General features: G+C 27.3%; 1 protein-coding gene across 3 annotated transcripts; it reads right to left on the bottom strand.

The window, feature by feature from the left end:
* Window positions 1-9,496: 9,496 nt before the first annotated feature.
* ssp3 (SCAPER domain-containing protein short spindle 3) lies at window positions 9,497-17,275 on the bottom strand. 3 transcript variants are annotated; one of them, XM_015523427.2, is made up of 16 exons: window positions 17,069-17,275; window positions 16,665-16,882; window positions 16,492-16,595; window positions 16,254-16,400; window positions 14,727-16,187; window positions 13,994-14,638; window positions 13,397-13,662; window positions 13,134-13,320; window positions 11,520-11,635; window positions 11,269-11,392; window positions 11,032-11,189; window positions 10,834-10,974; window positions 10,562-10,772; window positions 10,319-10,471; window positions 10,068-10,238; window positions 9,497-9,956 (listed from the first exon to the last, which is right to left on the bottom strand). In XM_015523427.2, the coding sequence occupies exons 2-16, from the start codon at window positions 16,774-16,776 to the stop codon at window positions 9,891-9,893; spliced, it is 4,062 nt and encodes a 1,353-aa protein (XP_015378913.1). In that variant the 5' UTR covers window positions 16,777-16,882; window positions 17,069-17,275; the 3' UTR covers window positions 9,497-9,890. The 3 variants fall into 3 exon arrangements, with proteins under 3 accessions (XP_015378913.1, XP_089076253.1, XP_089076254.1); XM_089220127.1 differs by having other exon boundaries at window positions 16,665-16,823; XM_089220128.1 differs by lacking the exon at window positions 17,069-17,275 and adding an exon at window positions 16,908-17,039 and having other exon boundaries at window positions 16,665-16,823.
* Window positions 17,276-18,565: the final 1,290 nt, after the last annotated feature.

Here is an 18,565-nt window from a genome sequence, read left to right as displayed (position 1 = left end):
CATTGCTCACCCTCTCATGTCTTTTAGATTCTGAACGAAGTGATGAATGTATTGATTTTACAATGATGTGTGTTTTTTTTTTGTTTTTTTTTTTTTTTGTGTCTGTGTACAGCATAACTAGTCGAAATAATGCTTCGATTTCAAACTTTGGGAGTGGTTTCCGATGTAAAATTGAAGATCCTTGGTGCATTATAGAGGTCAAAAGTAAACATTTTCCAACAGTTTTCAAAAAAATCGAGAAAAACAAAAAAAAAATGACAGAAAAACGGGAATTTTTACGCAAAATCAGTTTTCGACCAAATCGATTTTTTATATGGTTGTAATTCAAAAAATAATCACTTTAAATACTTGAAATTTTCACCAAATGTTTATGTTAGTGTTCTCTATATACAGTTTAATTTTCAAAAATTTTTGACTTTTTTTGAGTTATTTATAGACCACTGAAATTTACACTTTTTTTGAGAATTTTTTTTTGAAGTGTCGGTAAAAAAATGTTGGACGACCAAAAAAACTTGAAAATTTAATACAAGGTTCCTCATGAGTTTTTCTTATTGTAGCTAAAAACAATTAAAAATCGTAAGTCACAATTTTTTTTAATAAGCTTTTATAGTTCAAAATTTTACGAAATCTGTCGAAAACGCGAAAATTTGCAAGTAATTTTGAAGTTGAAAAATCATAAAATTTTTTGCGTTTATAACTAAGGATTAAAAATATAACAATAAGTTCTCAATAAGTTTTCCTTCAAGTAGCTATAGAGAAAACTCGAAGTATCATTATAGAAAAAATTTTAAGTGCGTTTGAATTTTAAATTTTTACGAAATAGCGTAACGATAACGATTTATCCTGAAACGATTTTAAATATTTGTTATTATTCAAAAAGTATAAGTCCTAAATACTTGAAAATTTTACCAGTTATTAGGATTGGTAATTTCTTTACATGATTAAATTTTCAAAATATTTTGACTTTTTTTGAGATATTTATAGACGACTGAAATTTTCAATTTGTCTGAAAATTTTTTTTTGAAGTGTCGATAAAATTTTTTTGGCCCTATCAAAATACTTTAAAATTTAATACAAAGTTCCTCATAAGTTATTCTTAAAGTGATTAAAAAATTATAAGAATACATAGGCACAATTTTTTTTTATAAGCGTTTATAGTTCAAATTTTTACGAAATCTGTCGAAAATGTGAAAATTTGCAAGTAATTTTGAAGCTGAAAAATCATAAAATTTTTTGTGTTTATAACTAAAGATTAAGAATACATCACTAAGTTTTCCATAAGTTTTACTTCAAGTAGCTATAGAGAAAACTCGAAGCGTCATTATAGGAAAAATTTTAATTGCGTTTGAATTTTAAATTTTTACGAAATAGCGTAACGATAACGATTTATCCTGAAACGATTTTAAATATTTGTTATTATTCAAAAAGTATGAGTCCTAGATACTTGAAAATTTTACCAGTTATTAAGATTGGCATTTTCTTTACATGATTCTTACCGGTTCTTTTGGTTATAGCAGTAATAAATAAAAATAAGTATTAACTTATAGGACTATATATGCGTATATGCCACCAGTCCCTAAAGTATTCAAATTTTCGTACTACACACATAGTTCCAAATCAGTCAAATCTAAATTATACATAGTACGTATCAAAATAATAATATGTATTTACAAAAAATTTTTTTTATATAAAACTCATTTTAAGGCTTCTAACACATTTTTACAATAGCAGGTGGAAAATAAAATAAAAATATAGTCACAATTTTTATTTACGAGCTTTCAAATTTTGAATTTTGACAACATACGTAAAAATCATGAAAATTCGTAAATTATTTTATGCTAGAAATTCATAAAAAAATTTCCTTTTATATCTAAGATTTGAAAATTTAATATAAGGCTCCTAACATATTTTTACAATAGCAGGTGAAAAATAAAAGAAATATATTGGCACAATTTTTTTTTACAAGCGTTTAAAGTTTGAATTTTGACAACATAAGTAAAAATCACGAAAATTCACAAATTATTTTAAACTAGAAATTCATAAAAATTTTTCTTTTTAAATCTAAGATTTGAAAATTTTTAATAATCTATAATATATCCTAGACAGATAAACTGTCTTCGTTCAGAATCGTTTTTCGTATACAATGATATAATAATATCATTGGATTCAAATTTAATTAACCTAACCCACTTGTAACCTAGCTACTATACAGCAGAGCGACATCCACGACTTACCCGCTTTTTTTCAAAATACATTTATTCAATATTTGTTTTTTGATATAATATAATATTCAAATTCTTAAATTATTTTATGCAGTTTAAGGATTATTCTATTTCGATATAAATTTCTCTTTTACTACTGAATACACTGTATTATTACTTGACAATTATTATTTTTTGAATAAAGTACTTACCGTTAACTTATAAACAAAGTTATATTGTTTAAATACCTATGTGTGCTGTCAGTTAATTTTTTTTTCCAAAACTTAAAATGAGAAAGTCTTGTGTAGAAATCAAAAAATAAATATATTTATCATCTTTAATGTTATCTTTGTCGGTCGTAGCGTTATTTAATCATTATTTTGACCATAATATATAAATAGCAAATGTTTATACCTATACACATTCATATTATATTATGTATATTGTATACTTATAAATATATAATGCAATAGCAAAAATTTTAAATTCTGTGTAAATTACCCCTATTCCTCTCTCAAACCACTTAGACAACGTACTGTTGACAGTCCATCACAATAAAATTGTAGTCCATTTCTATTTACGACACATAGCAGACATAAAAGAGATAAAATATAAATATAATATAAGCTTTGTTTGCGTATTAATCACAAAGTCCGGAAGTAATGCTAATGCCAGTTATTGCGTAGTAAAAGGCAGATTTATTTATAATAACAGGCCTCGGGCGAAACCTGACGCACATAGGGTGTTTTAAAGCGCTTTATTCGAACGTCACACGAACCCCAAAACAAAACTTACACCCCCTAGGGCGAAAAAAAAATAGAGAGAAAAACGATAATGAAATAAACATTATACATACACTATATAATATGTTGTATACATGCGTACTGCATAATGTGTCGGATTCGATTAATGCCGCAAAACATCGTATTGTGTTATTCAGCGATAATCCCTGAATCGAATCAAATATTGTTTATTTTCCACGGTTTATAAAGGAAAACACACGGATATGGAACCGGAACCCGTATATTGAATCCCCGTTCATTTCAACACCACCTAATACCTATATATACAAATTATATTTTTTACGTTTTAAAATTCCCCTTGACCAAAGCACCTGCGCACACAATAAACTGTGAGTTAAATATTGTTCTGCAACCGCATATTATTATATTATAATAGACAATAGTCACGGTAAACAGTAACTAAATTGAAATTGTAAAATAAGTTTGACATTACTCTAGAAAAAACAATTTGAAATGTATAGGTTTGGCGAGTATCTATATTTTATACCAATTTCAAGCACGCTAGTTACAAGATACCACACTATAATAGAGTTGTATTTTTTTACAGTGATTATATCACTATCTTGTCAGCTCTTATAATAATTAAAATTGTAGCTACAATGCTACATATAGGACATATATATTTATATATAATTTATATTAAATATATTTTAAAAAAAAATCTTTAATGCAAATATTGCAAATTATTACAACTGACTCATTCTAAAAATATTTTATGAGCCTATATGATAATAAACGTACCTAATATTAGCTCACAAATTTCTCAAAGAGGAAATAATACATTCGACACTTTTATCATCTCTATATTATCTTTATGATTGTAAAAAATGAATTGGTAAGTAATGCGCTACTGCGCTAATTAATTTTGATTTTATTGTTATTTATATTAGGTACCTATATCAAAGGTATTATAAATATAGGGTATAATAATAATTCCCATACTTCTCGTAAATAATACAAGCAGGATGGCGATCGTGAAGTACCTACCTACAAAAATACTGAAATTTTTCAAGTTAATACTACAATGACTATCAACTATATGATTAATCTCTAATAAACATTACTAGTAGTGGCTTACTATATAAATCGATTAACTTCATAAAAGTAATTACATTTTATGTATGGGTAACTAACTATATTCTTTAAAAACAAATTGCATAACATAAATTTATACGTAAATATTATGTTTTTTATCTGAATATCTAATCAAATAACACACATTAATTATTTTCAAATTTGTAGGTATAATGATTTATTCTAAAAACTATAGTAATTTCTCATAACACTAAACTATAAAACACAAACCGACCTCGCTAAAATAACAAATTAAAATAACTCTTGACCTGCACCTGTAACATTTGAAAATCACACGCTCAAAAAACTGTCATACCGGATACGACCCCAAACATTATAATACAACCGAATATTAGGTGTGTATATTGTGTATAATATTATATTATACTGTACCTGTATAATATATAGGTACGCACATATTAAGTTTGAAAAGAGGAAATGTTTCGGTACAAATTGTGCATGTTACTCGATTAATAACAATATGCACTACGACCGTTGTACATATTATATTATACATGTTAGTATTTAACAGTCCTGAGGCTATAATAATAATATAATTGTCAATATACGAACGCTAATGATGTGTGAAACGTACTATGTATAAACACGGAGCCGTCTCGGAGACACCTGTGCCGTTACCGCTGCTACCCTGTGGGAACTTGGCTACCGGCAATTTACATTTTCTGTACTAGAGTATGCACTTTATTATACTACTCCGCCTATCCGTACATATATCATCGTTTCCGCTCTACCTTTACGTAGTTCGAATTCGTAATTTCAATGTTTCGCCTGATTTCAAATAGGCCCATTTAGTATTTTAATAATATTGTATCATCATGTAAACGTGTACAACGGTGACGGTAGATAGTATATGTACCAATATTATGATATAGCTATGGAGAAATTATACAAATACCTAATACTCGTATATGTGACTAGTGACTGCGTACAATATATACAAACACAAATTGAGAATGTTCTTGAATTTTATACTGCAGGCAGAACGATAATTACGTAGATAGATACGAGGTAGTACCTATACGTAATTCGAGCTTAATGGTTATATTTGGACTATTTTGAGAATAACTTGCACTCAAATTTTGTGAATATCTTGACATTAACTATTACTAAATAGTTTTCTTATCGCATCCAAAAATTCTTAAAAAACAATATTAAATGAAAAATGACATTTTTTGTTTAGTTTTAAGTAGAGATTATTGTATATTTTTAAATGTTAATAAAATTAAATAATTTAATGGAATTGTGAGAAATAAATATAAATTCAGAAAAATACAAATTTATTTTAAGGAAGCATAAATATATAAATTTATATATAAAACAGCGCAAACTTCTATTTTTCTGAATAGTTTTTTATTGTATAGATATTCAAATTTCAAATTTAAGAGGAATTGAATTTTTTAAAGAAGAATTATGATTTTAGTTATTTTGTTGTAATTTAAAAATATTATTTGTAGATACTTGATACCTACTTTTAAAGTAGATAATTTTTTTTATTTTACGTATATATAAGGCTTTAATAACAGTTTTCTAGCCTACACACAATTAATATGAAGTGATCTTTTAAATGCCACTGTTTTCAGTAAAAATTAATTCAAGCTACTGTACCTACATTATTTCAACGTCTACTCAATATTTTGGAAACTCTGTGCCCCTCTCTTATGAACGGCTGTGGTAAATTATTGATGGCGACATTTTTTTTTTTACACTAAAATAGAAAATATATAAAATTAAATAAATACGTATTTGAAAATTAGTATTTAATTTTAGATACAGATACTTTGAGAAAGTATTTTAAATACTTTGTTCAAGTAATTTAAAAAAATATATAAAATTAAAATACCTATTTGAGCAGGTGCTTAAAAAGTATTTTATTACGGAATAGTACTTTACAAGACTTGCCATGGTCAATTGTTTATAGGGCTTGACCGCTTCGGTACTTTAAAATATAAAAGCTTTAAATGATAACTATAGTAATTTTTAGTTTTTCTTATTATTATTAATAATTTATTAATTTATTATATAACAAGACATTTTTAGCCTATGTAGGTTATTTATATATATATATCTACAGTTAATGAAAGTCGGCAGAAAGGTAATTATTTTAATTATTAAACATGATAATAATTATAAATGACTATAATAACAATGGTAATATATTAAAGGTTTGTTTTAAACGTATAACAATAAGTACTAGGTAGTGCTGCACTACTAGTGCAGGTGTAGAAATAACGAATATATATAGACATAATAATATATATAAATCTAAAACAAACAATTTATTTAATAGGATGGCGGATAACATTTATAGTTGAATCTGTCGTATAAAATATTGTCTAATGTCAACCCAGAACTCGGCACTATTGGAAGTACAGAAACCAATGTCACTCAGTAAGTAGGTACCTACCTATATCTATGTATATGTTACGCCTAATGCGTGAAATAAACGTAGATGAGTGATCCCAGATTATACTTATAAGTTCGTTGTTACTTGTTCCACTTGTTAATAACTATATAAATGTTATTTACCAATTTGTGAAAAAATTGTAGATATACAATATCAGGTGTATAACGTATGTATAAGGTATAACCACGAGAAAAAATAAAATTAGTAAATCTATAAACTACATAAGATAACTAAAGTCCAAATTCCAGATTAAATATGTTTAACATTTACGTATTTTTATTTACTTTAGTATTACCTATAAACACAGACTGTATAAAAGAAGTTCCGCCTGAGGAGATTTCTTACCTCACCCCTAAATACATAACTGTATTAATTATTAGTTTTTACCTATTCATTACTTATTAAAATATATTCAAAGAAAGTTTAGATCAATATGACATCTGCAGTACTTACCTATATACCTACTAACTATATATACTTTAGAACAATAGTCGATATTACATTTTATTTATAATAGTTATTTTTAGGTAGATTAATACCTATTATATAACCTATTAATTTATTTTAAAATTAAAAAAAAAAAATGTAAAAACAAAGATTATGTTGAAACAATTAAAATTTAATAAATGTAAAAAGAAAAAATTTAATTTTTATAAAGTCAAAATAGTTAATCAATCTATGTAGACAAGTGGACTGATACAGTCTTATTAACAAAAAAAAAAAAAAAAACTAAAATTCAATCTTCTGTAAAGTTGGATACAAAGTAACTCCCTAAATAGACCATATTTTTCAATTATGATCACGTGCGGAGTTTTTACGAACAAGAGAAGAGGGAAGTATGTAGTTTTGCTAAAATTACGTTCGTATTTAATTATTTATGTGAGATAAGCGATTACAAGTCACAACACCTGAGTCCACTTAACACAATTGAATTTCACCTACTGAAAAAATAACCAAGTAGGTAGTTTGTGAAACAATGACTTTGTTTTTCAGAACAAAACTTTTATCTTGTCGTGTCGTTAATTTTCTTTAAATTTGTTTTCTCATTCAGTTATAATAAATTAAATATAGTAAAAAATAGTAATAATAATTTGGACATATTGTATATAGCAGGTGCTTACCTACTTACTATATTATAGTATAACCTATATGTTATGATTAACTTTCTTCAAATTTATTAATTGTCAATTTAAAAACATCATGCTGTTTTTAGTTACATAGTTTATATTATAATTATAAATTATCATGTAGGTACTATTATGAAGAAAAAAAAATACTGTTACAATGACAATAATTGTCTTATTGAATTTCGTAGAAAGTATTGATGAGAAGGTTATTTTGGCATTTTTAGTTTACCAATTTAATAATCAATAATCTATACCTAATAGATACCTGATACCTTTACAAATCTGCCCACTGTATTAAAGAATTGGATCACAGCGGAATTTTAGTTTGAACATTTTATTTAAGAAATTAAAAAATTAAAATATTTTGAGAATTGAAACCATACGTATAGGCAGGTAGGTACCTACTTAAGGAAGTTTTTCCTATGCGATACCATTTTTATGACACAATATCTTCAAAATCACAGCAAAGATACCAACGTTTAAAAATATTATACCCACTAAATAATCGTCGAACTTCGTATCTACCGAGTTGGCATTGTTCTTTATTGTTTTAGGAGTAAACAAATTATTCGTCCTCTTATCTATTGTATATTTCTGTAAGCTGTCCAAGTCTGTTATCGATGTGTTACAACTCACCTGAAAATTTGCCATGTTATATACTTGTAAGAGAGAGAGAGAAAGAGACAACAAATGTCAGTTTGGCTACGTCATCTTACTATTACCTTGCAATCTTGTGTGGGTGAGCATTGGTAGGTATAATGTGATATACAAATTTAAAAAATTTTAAATTCATATAATATCTAAGTTTAGATGATCAATGTCAGGAAAACTTTAGTAATGAAAACTAAGCGTAATATAACAAAAACAATTTAAAAATATTTAACCATTTTACCCACACACGCACACTGTCCAAATAAAAACGGTTTTCTATATAACATTGAACGTCGTAGTATTGACGTTTTTTACCCCAATCTTAACCCATCACTCGTGAAGAGCGAAATCACGTATTAAACCGCTTAACCGCGCAAAGAATTTCTTATACCTTGGTAACCTACGGGTAACACAAACCTAGTACGTATTCGAATAAATTGCAAAAATTGTGGCTTTCTGGTGGAAATGCAAAGTAATGAGCCAATGAGGATGCGACCAATATCTAACCAACATTTTATAGCGTGTTATTATAATTTGTATAATATTTTATATCACACGTGGGCCGGCGTTGAAAGATTATCAATAATCGATTTGATTATAAATATTGTAAAAATATTGAATTGATCTTCAGATTAATTGGGGATTAAATACATTTTTTTTCCTGTTCAAAAACCAGGAACTGTTCAAACAAAATACTGCCACCCCGGGGATTAGATACCTAGATGCTACATTAGTATATTAATTTTTTTATAGGTAGGTAGAATGTTTGTTTTTTCGTTAATACTTTGGTAGAATAATTTTTACATTGAAGCTCGTCTAGGACATTAAGATTTTGTTATTTGGGTGCTTTTTACTTTTTATAGTGATCTTATTTCTTGTATGCTGAACGCAACAATTTAGGTTGGTGACAATGCTAACATCCACTGTTTAATACATTACATTTATAATTAGAACTGAAGTTAATGCCTAGCAAATTTTATCATAAGCTTATTACATACAACGAACTACACAATTCAGAATTCGTTCGAATTTTAGTTTATTTTTCATTATTATTATTATTATTATTATTATTTTGATTTTTGTAAAATGCCTAGATGTATTGTAAAAATTTAACAATGTCAAAAATGTATTATTATTATTATTTTCAATTACATTTACCAAAATTCTGTCGGTAGTTATAACTATTAAATAAATAAATAAAACAGTTTAACCACATAAATAAGTAACCATTTTATTTGTCTAAAACATATTTAATATTACTAAAAATCGATAACATAATACATATATATTTCAATTTATTGCAATAAACCACAACGATTAAAAACAAAAAAAAATTAAAATTAATTTAGGAAAAAAACATTAAATTACTATACCTACTTTAATCAATAATTATTATTTTATATTAGTATTATTTTTAGCTTCACAATGAAATACTGAAGAAATACCAATAGAATAATAATTTATCACAAGGTTAACAGACTAGTATGTTAATTTCACTTGATGGTGGACCCTTATATAAATTTAACTCATAAACAATGTTTATTTAAGTATTAGGTGAACATAAGAACATAACTAATTAATTTTAAAAATAATTATAATGATAGACAAATTACTTAATCAATTTAATAATTTGAATACTTTGATTTTGAATGGATTTTTGAAATTCTTCAAGTAGCTGTTAAAAAAAAAAACACAAAATAGTAGTAATTTGAATATTAAACTATACTAAGTTAATTATTATAAGTAATATTTTAAAGTTGTATTCATAAATATTTTCAACACCTACATCAAAGCATATTTCTGATTCCACTAGTACTCTGTTGTGTGCATTATTTGAACAACATGCCAAAAGTGTAGGATATAGAATTGAAGTCAATGTGGGATTGCTGAAATACTGAAATGGTAACGTACAAAGTAATTGGAGCACTGTTGGGGATTGTCCAGATTGTAACATTGACTAAAAAATAGGAAAAACATAAAGATTTAGTTTTGAACTTGGTTACACGTTTATTGTAAGTATTTCATAAATATAATTACTTGATGCTGAGAACTGTTTAAAGTGAAATATCCGACAGCAACAATAACTTCATTTAAAATATCTTTAGTTTCTGGTTTTTCTGAACAAAACCATAGCAAATATCTAGCTATATGCCGGAATTGAACTGACAAACTTTCGGCTCTAAGCACTTCCTGAAATATAAAATTTGGTGTTACACATTTTGTACACTAAATACATTATATTCTTTTAAAACAATAATTTATGTTAACAATTAATTTTACTTGGAATGTTTCTGGATCCATTTTAGCAATTGATGTCAACATACTAAACACAGCTTTGGTAACTTTTAATGCGGCAGCAGATATATCGGTGGGTCCTAGACCATTAGCACTACAGTCATCACGTAACAGCACACTGTATAAGACTGGCATTACACCTAATAACTCGGTGTTTTTAAGAATTTCCGTGAACTTTTTAGCTGGCATGCCAATGCTAAAATGATAGAATTTGAAAAAAATAAATAGGAAAATATTTCAATTATAATTTTTTTTACTTGACTTCTGAAAGGCTGCCGATAAAGGATAAACAATGAACCACAAAATCAGTCACATGTCCATTGGTTTCAGGGTAACTATCTCTTACTAAAGTGAAAAATTGTACAATCTTGTCTATTGTGCCAATATAACACATATAACTGAAAATACAATATGATTGATAAAAATAAATAATATAATTTATATTAGATAATTACCTGATCAAGTCATGAACATGTTCATCATCTTCTTCATCAATGATTTTAAATGATAAGAAAACAGTCAACAATAATTCTAAAAGTTGTCCACTAACTTCACAATCAGTTTGAGCTTTAATCTTAAAATTTTTTTCAATGCCAGTATCAGGTAAAATTTTCTACAGAAATAAAAATATTTAATGTATCTAAGTAAATAAAGTTATAATTAATAGTATGAATTATAATAGTAATAATTACATTTAATTCAGCTGTAAGTAAATCTAAAATAGTAAAGATATTTTCTGAAAATATCACATTCTTTGAGTTTGCATCACTGTGATTACATACTTTCAAAAATAGTTTAATTGCCTTTGTTACATGCCTGTGAACAAAAACCACAAACAATTAATTCTTTAGATTAAATTAACAAGACAATAGTAAAATGTATTTTAGGCATTTTAAGAAAAACATAATAAGCCATAACAACTATTATTTAGTTTAAAACATACTTCATCATAAAATCTGAAGTATTTGCACTTTTATCTTCATTCAACCCCATCAATAGTATTTTATTCAAAATTGTCAAACCGTTGCTTCGAGAAACTAATGATTGAAAATCTTTTACCTAAAAAAACAAAAATAATTTTATAATAATTATTGGTATAGATTTTGTTAATGTTTATTTTCATTATTAATCCTTAACCTAGTTTGGTGTAGATCTCTATGCCTCCCTACTTTAGTTTAATTGATTTAGGTTCTTGTATTTTTACAATTTATATAAAACCATTTAGGCTGTAGTTCAAGCAACCAAATTTCCATGATATAAAGAGGAAAATATTTACTGTGCAACATCGTTTTTATTTTTTCAACATAATAAATACAAAAAAAAGCTCTTATCATTTAAAAATGCATTATTTTTAACATTTCAAACTTGAATAAGCTTTACTGTATTTGTGATAGACTGATAGAAAAGAAATAGAAACAATGTTTGCAGTAAATATTTTCCTCTTCATATAGTGAACATTTGGTTACCTAACTTGGACTACAGCTTGAGTGGGTCCTCCATAAAACAGTTTTAGCTATGTTATAGGTTTTTAAGATGAAGACAACACTTGCAAGTGTGGTATTCTCCTTATATGTGCCCTTAGTTAATTTAGTATATTAGTCTGAATTTATATGCACTAAAAAAGGTTGAAACATTATGAATTTGAATATGCACCTAACGCTCATAAATTGCTTAAGAAATATGAAATATATGCTGTTATATGAAATATAAAAAATTTAACGTAGGCAAAAATTAAAGTAATACATTTTAATATTTTATTCATTGATTATAAACAAACTTGTTACTAGAAGTATAATTAAATAATATACATAATATATATAAATTTATCCTCTGTATACCACACCTATATGTGTTGTCTCAGTCTTATTAACGTGCAACATAACAAATTTTACATCAACAATAATTAATTTTACTCTGTTATTTTTAAAATTAAAGTGAAAAATAGAATTTAGTGGCAAGATTATTCAGAGAATCTTAGAAATTTTTTTTTATATTTTTAATAAGAAGCAATTAAGATCATTTTTAAACTGACAATTTTAGAGCGTATTTAAATTATCATAATTTACTTAAAATTAATAATATCAATAAAACCCTCCAAAATGTCCTAGATAATCTGGCCATTTAATTTTATCATGGGTCAATTACCTATAATTTTAAAATTAACTGAACAAAATGGATCATTTATAATGTAAAATTTGTTGTGTTGTATGTTTGAAATATGGAGACAACACAAAAATAAATTGTGACACTTTCTTACTTCCATCCAATTGCACTTTCAAAAAAATAATAAATGCAAATACATACAAACCAGATTAATTACAAACCAAATTATAAGTCAAGATATTTTGTTTACATTATAATTTAAAAATATAAATCTTAGATTTATAAAAATAACTAATATTGATCATTAAATTATCCTAAAAACCCAAAATATATAATCATAACTATTCTATAACTATTTTAGAGGTTAGTGTCAGTAGTATCTAATAATAATACATCAAATAGTAAAGATATTGAATTAAAAAAATTAATTAATATTAAAAAAATTTTTACATACTGGAATTTCATTTGATCGTTTTTCCAAGAATAATAACTTTGTTTCCAAGTTTTTTAAAGCATTTTTAGACCACTGTTCATTTTTGAGTTCATTCAGATGTTTATCAATAGTATTTACACAAATTTCAATTGTTGTTTTGTCCACTGATGAATCTTGTTGTGGCAAATTATCTTCAATTTTTTTACTTCTATGGGATTATAAATTAGCTTTGTAAATAATCGTATAAAATATAAAAATTATAAAAAAAATAATATTATTAATACCTAGTCAAAATTTTGTGTCGTAACTTCATACATCGTTTTCTGTTGTTCTTCATTTTTAATTTGGTATCATTATTTTCATCAGTTACATTTGTATCTAATGAAATGGTATCAAAAGATTCAACTCTTTTCAATTTTTTCTTCTTCATATCTTGACTAAACTTATCTATTATAGAATGTTCAATTTTTGTTTGTTTTTTAATTTTCTTTATACGTTCTTTATGGGTTTTTGTGCGTAAGTGGTGATGTAAAGCAATCACTGATTCAAACTACAAATTTTAAATATTAAATAAATAACAGTGTATTTTATTAAAACTTGGTTAAATTATTTTATACATAATTTATTGATGTTTAAGCTTGACACTGTTAAGATTTATTATAAAAATAATAGTTTTATTAACTGGTTCCACATTAAAACGGTAGTGTAATTAAACAATTTAAATTTATTAATATAATACTGTTGATCTATGTGTTTTTTTTCTAGGTATATCTACAATCCCATTGGCAAATTAAAAGAATTAAAATATTGACAGTATTAATATTAATTAGTTTAAATAATAACGCATGAATAATTATTTTAATCTATAATATTATACATACCAAGATTTCACAAGAAGGGCAATATCTGTCCATATCAATTTCATTTTTCTGAACACCTAACTCAAGAGCACGTTGCCTAATATGCTCAATATTTTGTTCATGTCGCTTGGCTGATTCCTTTTGTTTTTGTTGAATTTTTTTTTGTAATTCTTCAGCACTAGCTGATTGAGCTGCATATAACGCTGTTAATTTATTTTCTCTCTCCTTGGCTTTTTCTCTAGCTAGCTCAAGTCTTTCTTTTTCTTTTTCTTGTTGTTCTCGCCCAATACGTTCTTCTTTTATTCGCCTTCTTTCTAATATTTGTTCGATACGTCCTTGACGTTCAGCTTCCAATGCTTTTAAGCGTTCTTCAACTGCTGCTTCTTTAGCAGCCTTTCGCACTTGGTTACGTTTACGTTCTTCTAATATTGTTTGCAATCTGTCTTCTTGTTCTTGCCAGAGTGTAAGAATATCATGCCGTCGATTTTGTGCTTCCAACTCATTAATAAAAGCTATCTCACGAAGTTTTTCTTCTTCATCATGCGCTTTTTTTTGAATTTGTTGTAAGTGTAACTTACGATTTTCTTCTGCACGTTTAAGCTTTTTATCTATATTAATTCGTTTTTCATCAATAATTAGGCTCTGCAGCATTTTTCTCTCCCCAACCTAAAATAAGGAAACAATTTTTTGAGTAAATCACTTCATTTTTTTTTTTTATACAGTTATATAATAAATTATAAAATGTAAATATTACCTTTTTTAGCAATTCACGGACTTTAGTTGATTTGTCTTGCAATAGTTGTTGACGTTTTTGATGAGCTTTAGCTTGTCTTGCACTATATGTTTGTTTAATGGATTCTGTGGATCTGCTTATATCCCATGAAGGCATTGCAATAGAATCAATAGCACTCTCATTACCATATTGTATCAATGCTTTTATTTCATTTATCGTGTACATTCGTTCTGTTAATATCATGTTGTCTAAAAGGTCTGAATAACGATCAGATTGTGTCATATCATCACTACAGCTACTTTCGGCATTTTCTAACTCCCGTATTTCTCTGGCTAGCATCATCTCTTCATCAAAGAACTGTCTATTGCGCATCAATTCTTCATCACACATTCTACGTTCTTCGATTTCGTCTTTCAACATCTCTTTTCTCATCTGATCAATTACTTTATTTTTAGGAGCAGGTGGTTTATCAAGCTTACGTTTCTTCTTGGGGAAAACTACTGCATTAGAAATAATGGGACGATCATTTTTATCAGGTAAAATGCTCATAGCTTCTGGTTTATCTGGACTAGATACTAAATCTAAAGCTAAGGTAGGCATGGAACTAGCAGAAGATGGTACTTGAAAACGTTTCTTCATATCAAATGGTGATTTGAGTTTTATACTACTTGAACTTTGTGTCAATGGATTACTACGGCGTGACCTAATAACAGTTTCCCATCCATCATTTCCTTTTACAATACCACGTTTTGACATTTTTGGGACTTTTATATCAATTGAAGTTTTAGAACGAGTTAATTTTTCAGTTTTCTCAACTGTATTTACTGCAGTCATAGACTCAATTGATTTCTTTTTAGATTTAACTAAATTAGATTTCTGATCACAGGTAGTAATATCTCTGTTGTTTGAATAATCAACAAATTCTTTTTTAGTATTAATAAATGTTTGCGCATTTGTTTTATCTTCTTTAATATTGACCATAATTTTACTCTCATTACATTTTTGCTTGTTTTCTTTAGAGATTACAGTATTTGAATTATATTTTACATTTTCAATAGTCTTTGTGTTTGTAGGTTTTGTTAATCGAGGAGTTGACGTAGATGACACTTTTAACAGATCTTTTTTAGTCTTATCTTTTTCATCTACTTTTGATTTCAATACTTTTAAGGGTTTAGGAACAAGAACTGGAATTTGCTTTTTCTGACTGGAATCTGAAACCAAAGACTTAACAACTGGTTTTGTAATAGGTTTAAACACTTTTTTAGAAGTATCTAAGTCTGTATGTTTAGCAATAAGATCAAAGTCAGTTTGACAACACTGATTAGTATATAACTTTTCAGTTGAAATATTTTCTATGATAATCTCTTCACTATTTAATTGAGTAGAATTAATTGCACTTTTATCACTAGATATTGATTCAGATAGTAATTCCAATTTTCTTCGAGTTAATCCTGTTGAAGTAATAGGAGGCTTTTGGATCATCTGAAAAATGTAATAACAATAATAATAAAACATAAAATTAAAATAACAAAGTAGTTAAGAATTTGCCTTTCTAGGAGAAGCGCCTCGGATTTCCCAAGCAAGAAAATTTGGTCTTTGAGGGGGATCAGTATGCTCGTATTCCCATTTCAATCGAAACCATTCAACCAAGCTATGAAAATCATGTATATAATTTTGTAAGACCATAATTGCTTCCTAAAAAAAAAAAAATGTTAACTTGAATAACCAATATGGATATGGATATTAATAGAAATATAAAATAAATATAATTATAAAGATTACTCACTTTACATTCATAAACATTTTCATCGGACTCGCATATTTGGTATATTTCATCAATATTACGACGTAAGTTATCAAATAAAAATGCCCATGACCGATTTCGCAATTCTATTAATTTCCAGAAGTAAATAGGCCAGGTAAATAAAACATAAAACATGACATTAAAATTTAAACCACCTGAACGCTTATCCCTGCCTGCTGAAGCCGATCGTATGCGTAAACCGATCCTTTGGCGATTAGGCCACATTCTCATTCGGTTGCCCATAGTACTGTGCATGCTGACATCCATTGTATAAGGTACCAAATTCAGTCGCAAATCATAATAGTTCAGGATCTCTGAAACCGAACGTCTCACTTCCAATAAACTGGTAATACATCAAAACATTCAAAACCGTCTGAAATTTAAAATGTACAACATACGCACGTCAGTAGATTTTAAAAACAGAAAAGGAATAGATTTGAACTTCGGTCGCAATGCGACACATAATGTGTATTTGAAGTTGGTCTGATGAATTAATTAAAGACGGTTCATAGGTAAATTTACAGAAGAAACTGCAAACAATATCATAGTAAGTACGTACCGTTGGAATAAAAATCAAAACCAAAACAAGAAAACAACTGCTGCTACACTGTAGTAGTATATTATCCAGAATTGTGTATTGTGTAATAATTAATACGGTTGGTTATGTATATCGTTATTCGTTATTCGTTGTGTTTGTGTAATGATTTTTCATCGTCAGCGGTTTGTATTCAACTTTTCAGTGCGTACTGATAACGATAAGGTTAACGATCAGGCGCGGACAAAGTGGTTTGCGCCGTCGTCGGTCACACGTCATACACCATACGAATTACGAACACACTCGCACTGGCCGAGTAGACGGTGAGTAGTGGGCACACTCCGAGCTCCGGCCGGCTAAAGAACGCCTTCCTTGCTATATAAAATCAAGGCACTATATAACACTATAATATTATCGACAATGCCATATACTCGTTCGTCGTTCATATTTTACGCGCATTCCCATTTGCCATCACTAACCAATCCAACCTACGCCGGTAGCCACCGCCGCTGTGAATAGAAGGATTTCAGTATTTCAAGAGTGGGTGATGGAAAACACATTTTAGCATAATAACGTAATATACTTATTTTAATTTGAGGCTTGAGCACGAAACCACAGACTATATTATTGTAATAACGTAATGTTATAGTCTGTGACGATACTTACTGTTGTCTGTTGAGCTCATTCATTTAAATTCGTGAAGGCGGAAGGAGTGGCGTTCTCTCGCCGGCTGAAGTATGGTGGGTGGTGGGCACGGTTAATTGATATTATATTATTATATTATTATTTGACAGCTATTATAGAATATAGGCAGGTATATGAAATATGAACAAATAAAAATATATTATTCTATTAATCGCATTTAGTACAATATTGTACCAAACTACCAAGTACTGTAATAAGTACAGAGTTTCAGTCCCTAAAATATCCAAATTTTCGTACTATACACATAGTCCCAAATCAGTCAAATATAAATCTACATAGTATCTATCAATATTAATGATAATATGTATTTACAATAAATAATTTTATTAAAATAAAGTAGGTAGTACTTCAAATAAACAAATTTAAAAGTTCTTTAAAAAAAAAATTTGTGAAATAGAATTTTTGTTGAAAAATTATTTTTTTGTATATAAACCATTTTAAGTGTACAAAATGCATGAAAATAATAATACATAATATCAGTAAATAAATAAAAATGAATTTAAGTTACATTAAGTTATATTAAGTATGTAAATTATAGTTTTTTTTTATTCTTTGTGGTCGAAGAACTTTCTGATATCCTGAATTAATATTGTTACATTAAAATTGTATAGAATATAATTATAAGGGTTATTATAACACACTTTTACACTTTTAACTACACATTGAATTTTTCGTACTACACACAATTTTAGGGACTGCAGAGTTTTAAAAAAAAATGATGAGATATCCCGAAACTTTTTTATATATTTTTGGTCGTGGCGGATTCTGATAACAGTCGTGTTATGTAATCATATGTACGAGGTAATATATTACATA

Source organism: Diuraphis noxia, unplaced genomic scaffold (assembly GCF_037042655.1).
Source record: "Diuraphis noxia isolate RWA-SAM2 unplaced genomic scaffold, SU_Dnox_SAM2 contig0002, whole genome shotgun sequence".
Classification (NCBI taxonomy): domain Eukaryota; kingdom Metazoa; phylum Arthropoda; class Insecta; order Hemiptera; family Aphididae; genus Diuraphis; species Diuraphis noxia.
This window is presented reverse-complemented; position numbering and strand designations above follow the sequence as displayed.

Excerpts from the sequence above, each read along its gene's own strand:
- ssp3 (XM_015523427.2), bottom strand. The coding sequence starts at position 16,776 with ATGGATGTCAGCATGCACAGTACTATGGGCAACCGAATGAGAATGTGG. Across the intron at positions 10,975-11,031 it reads CATGTTCATGACTTGATCAG|TTATATGTGTTATATTGGCA; the intron begins GTAATTATCTAA and ends TTGTATTTTCAG. Across the intron at positions 10,239-10,318 it reads TAAACAGTTCTCAGCATCAA|TCAATGTTACAATCTGGACA; the intron begins GTAATTATATTT and ends CCTATTTTTTAG.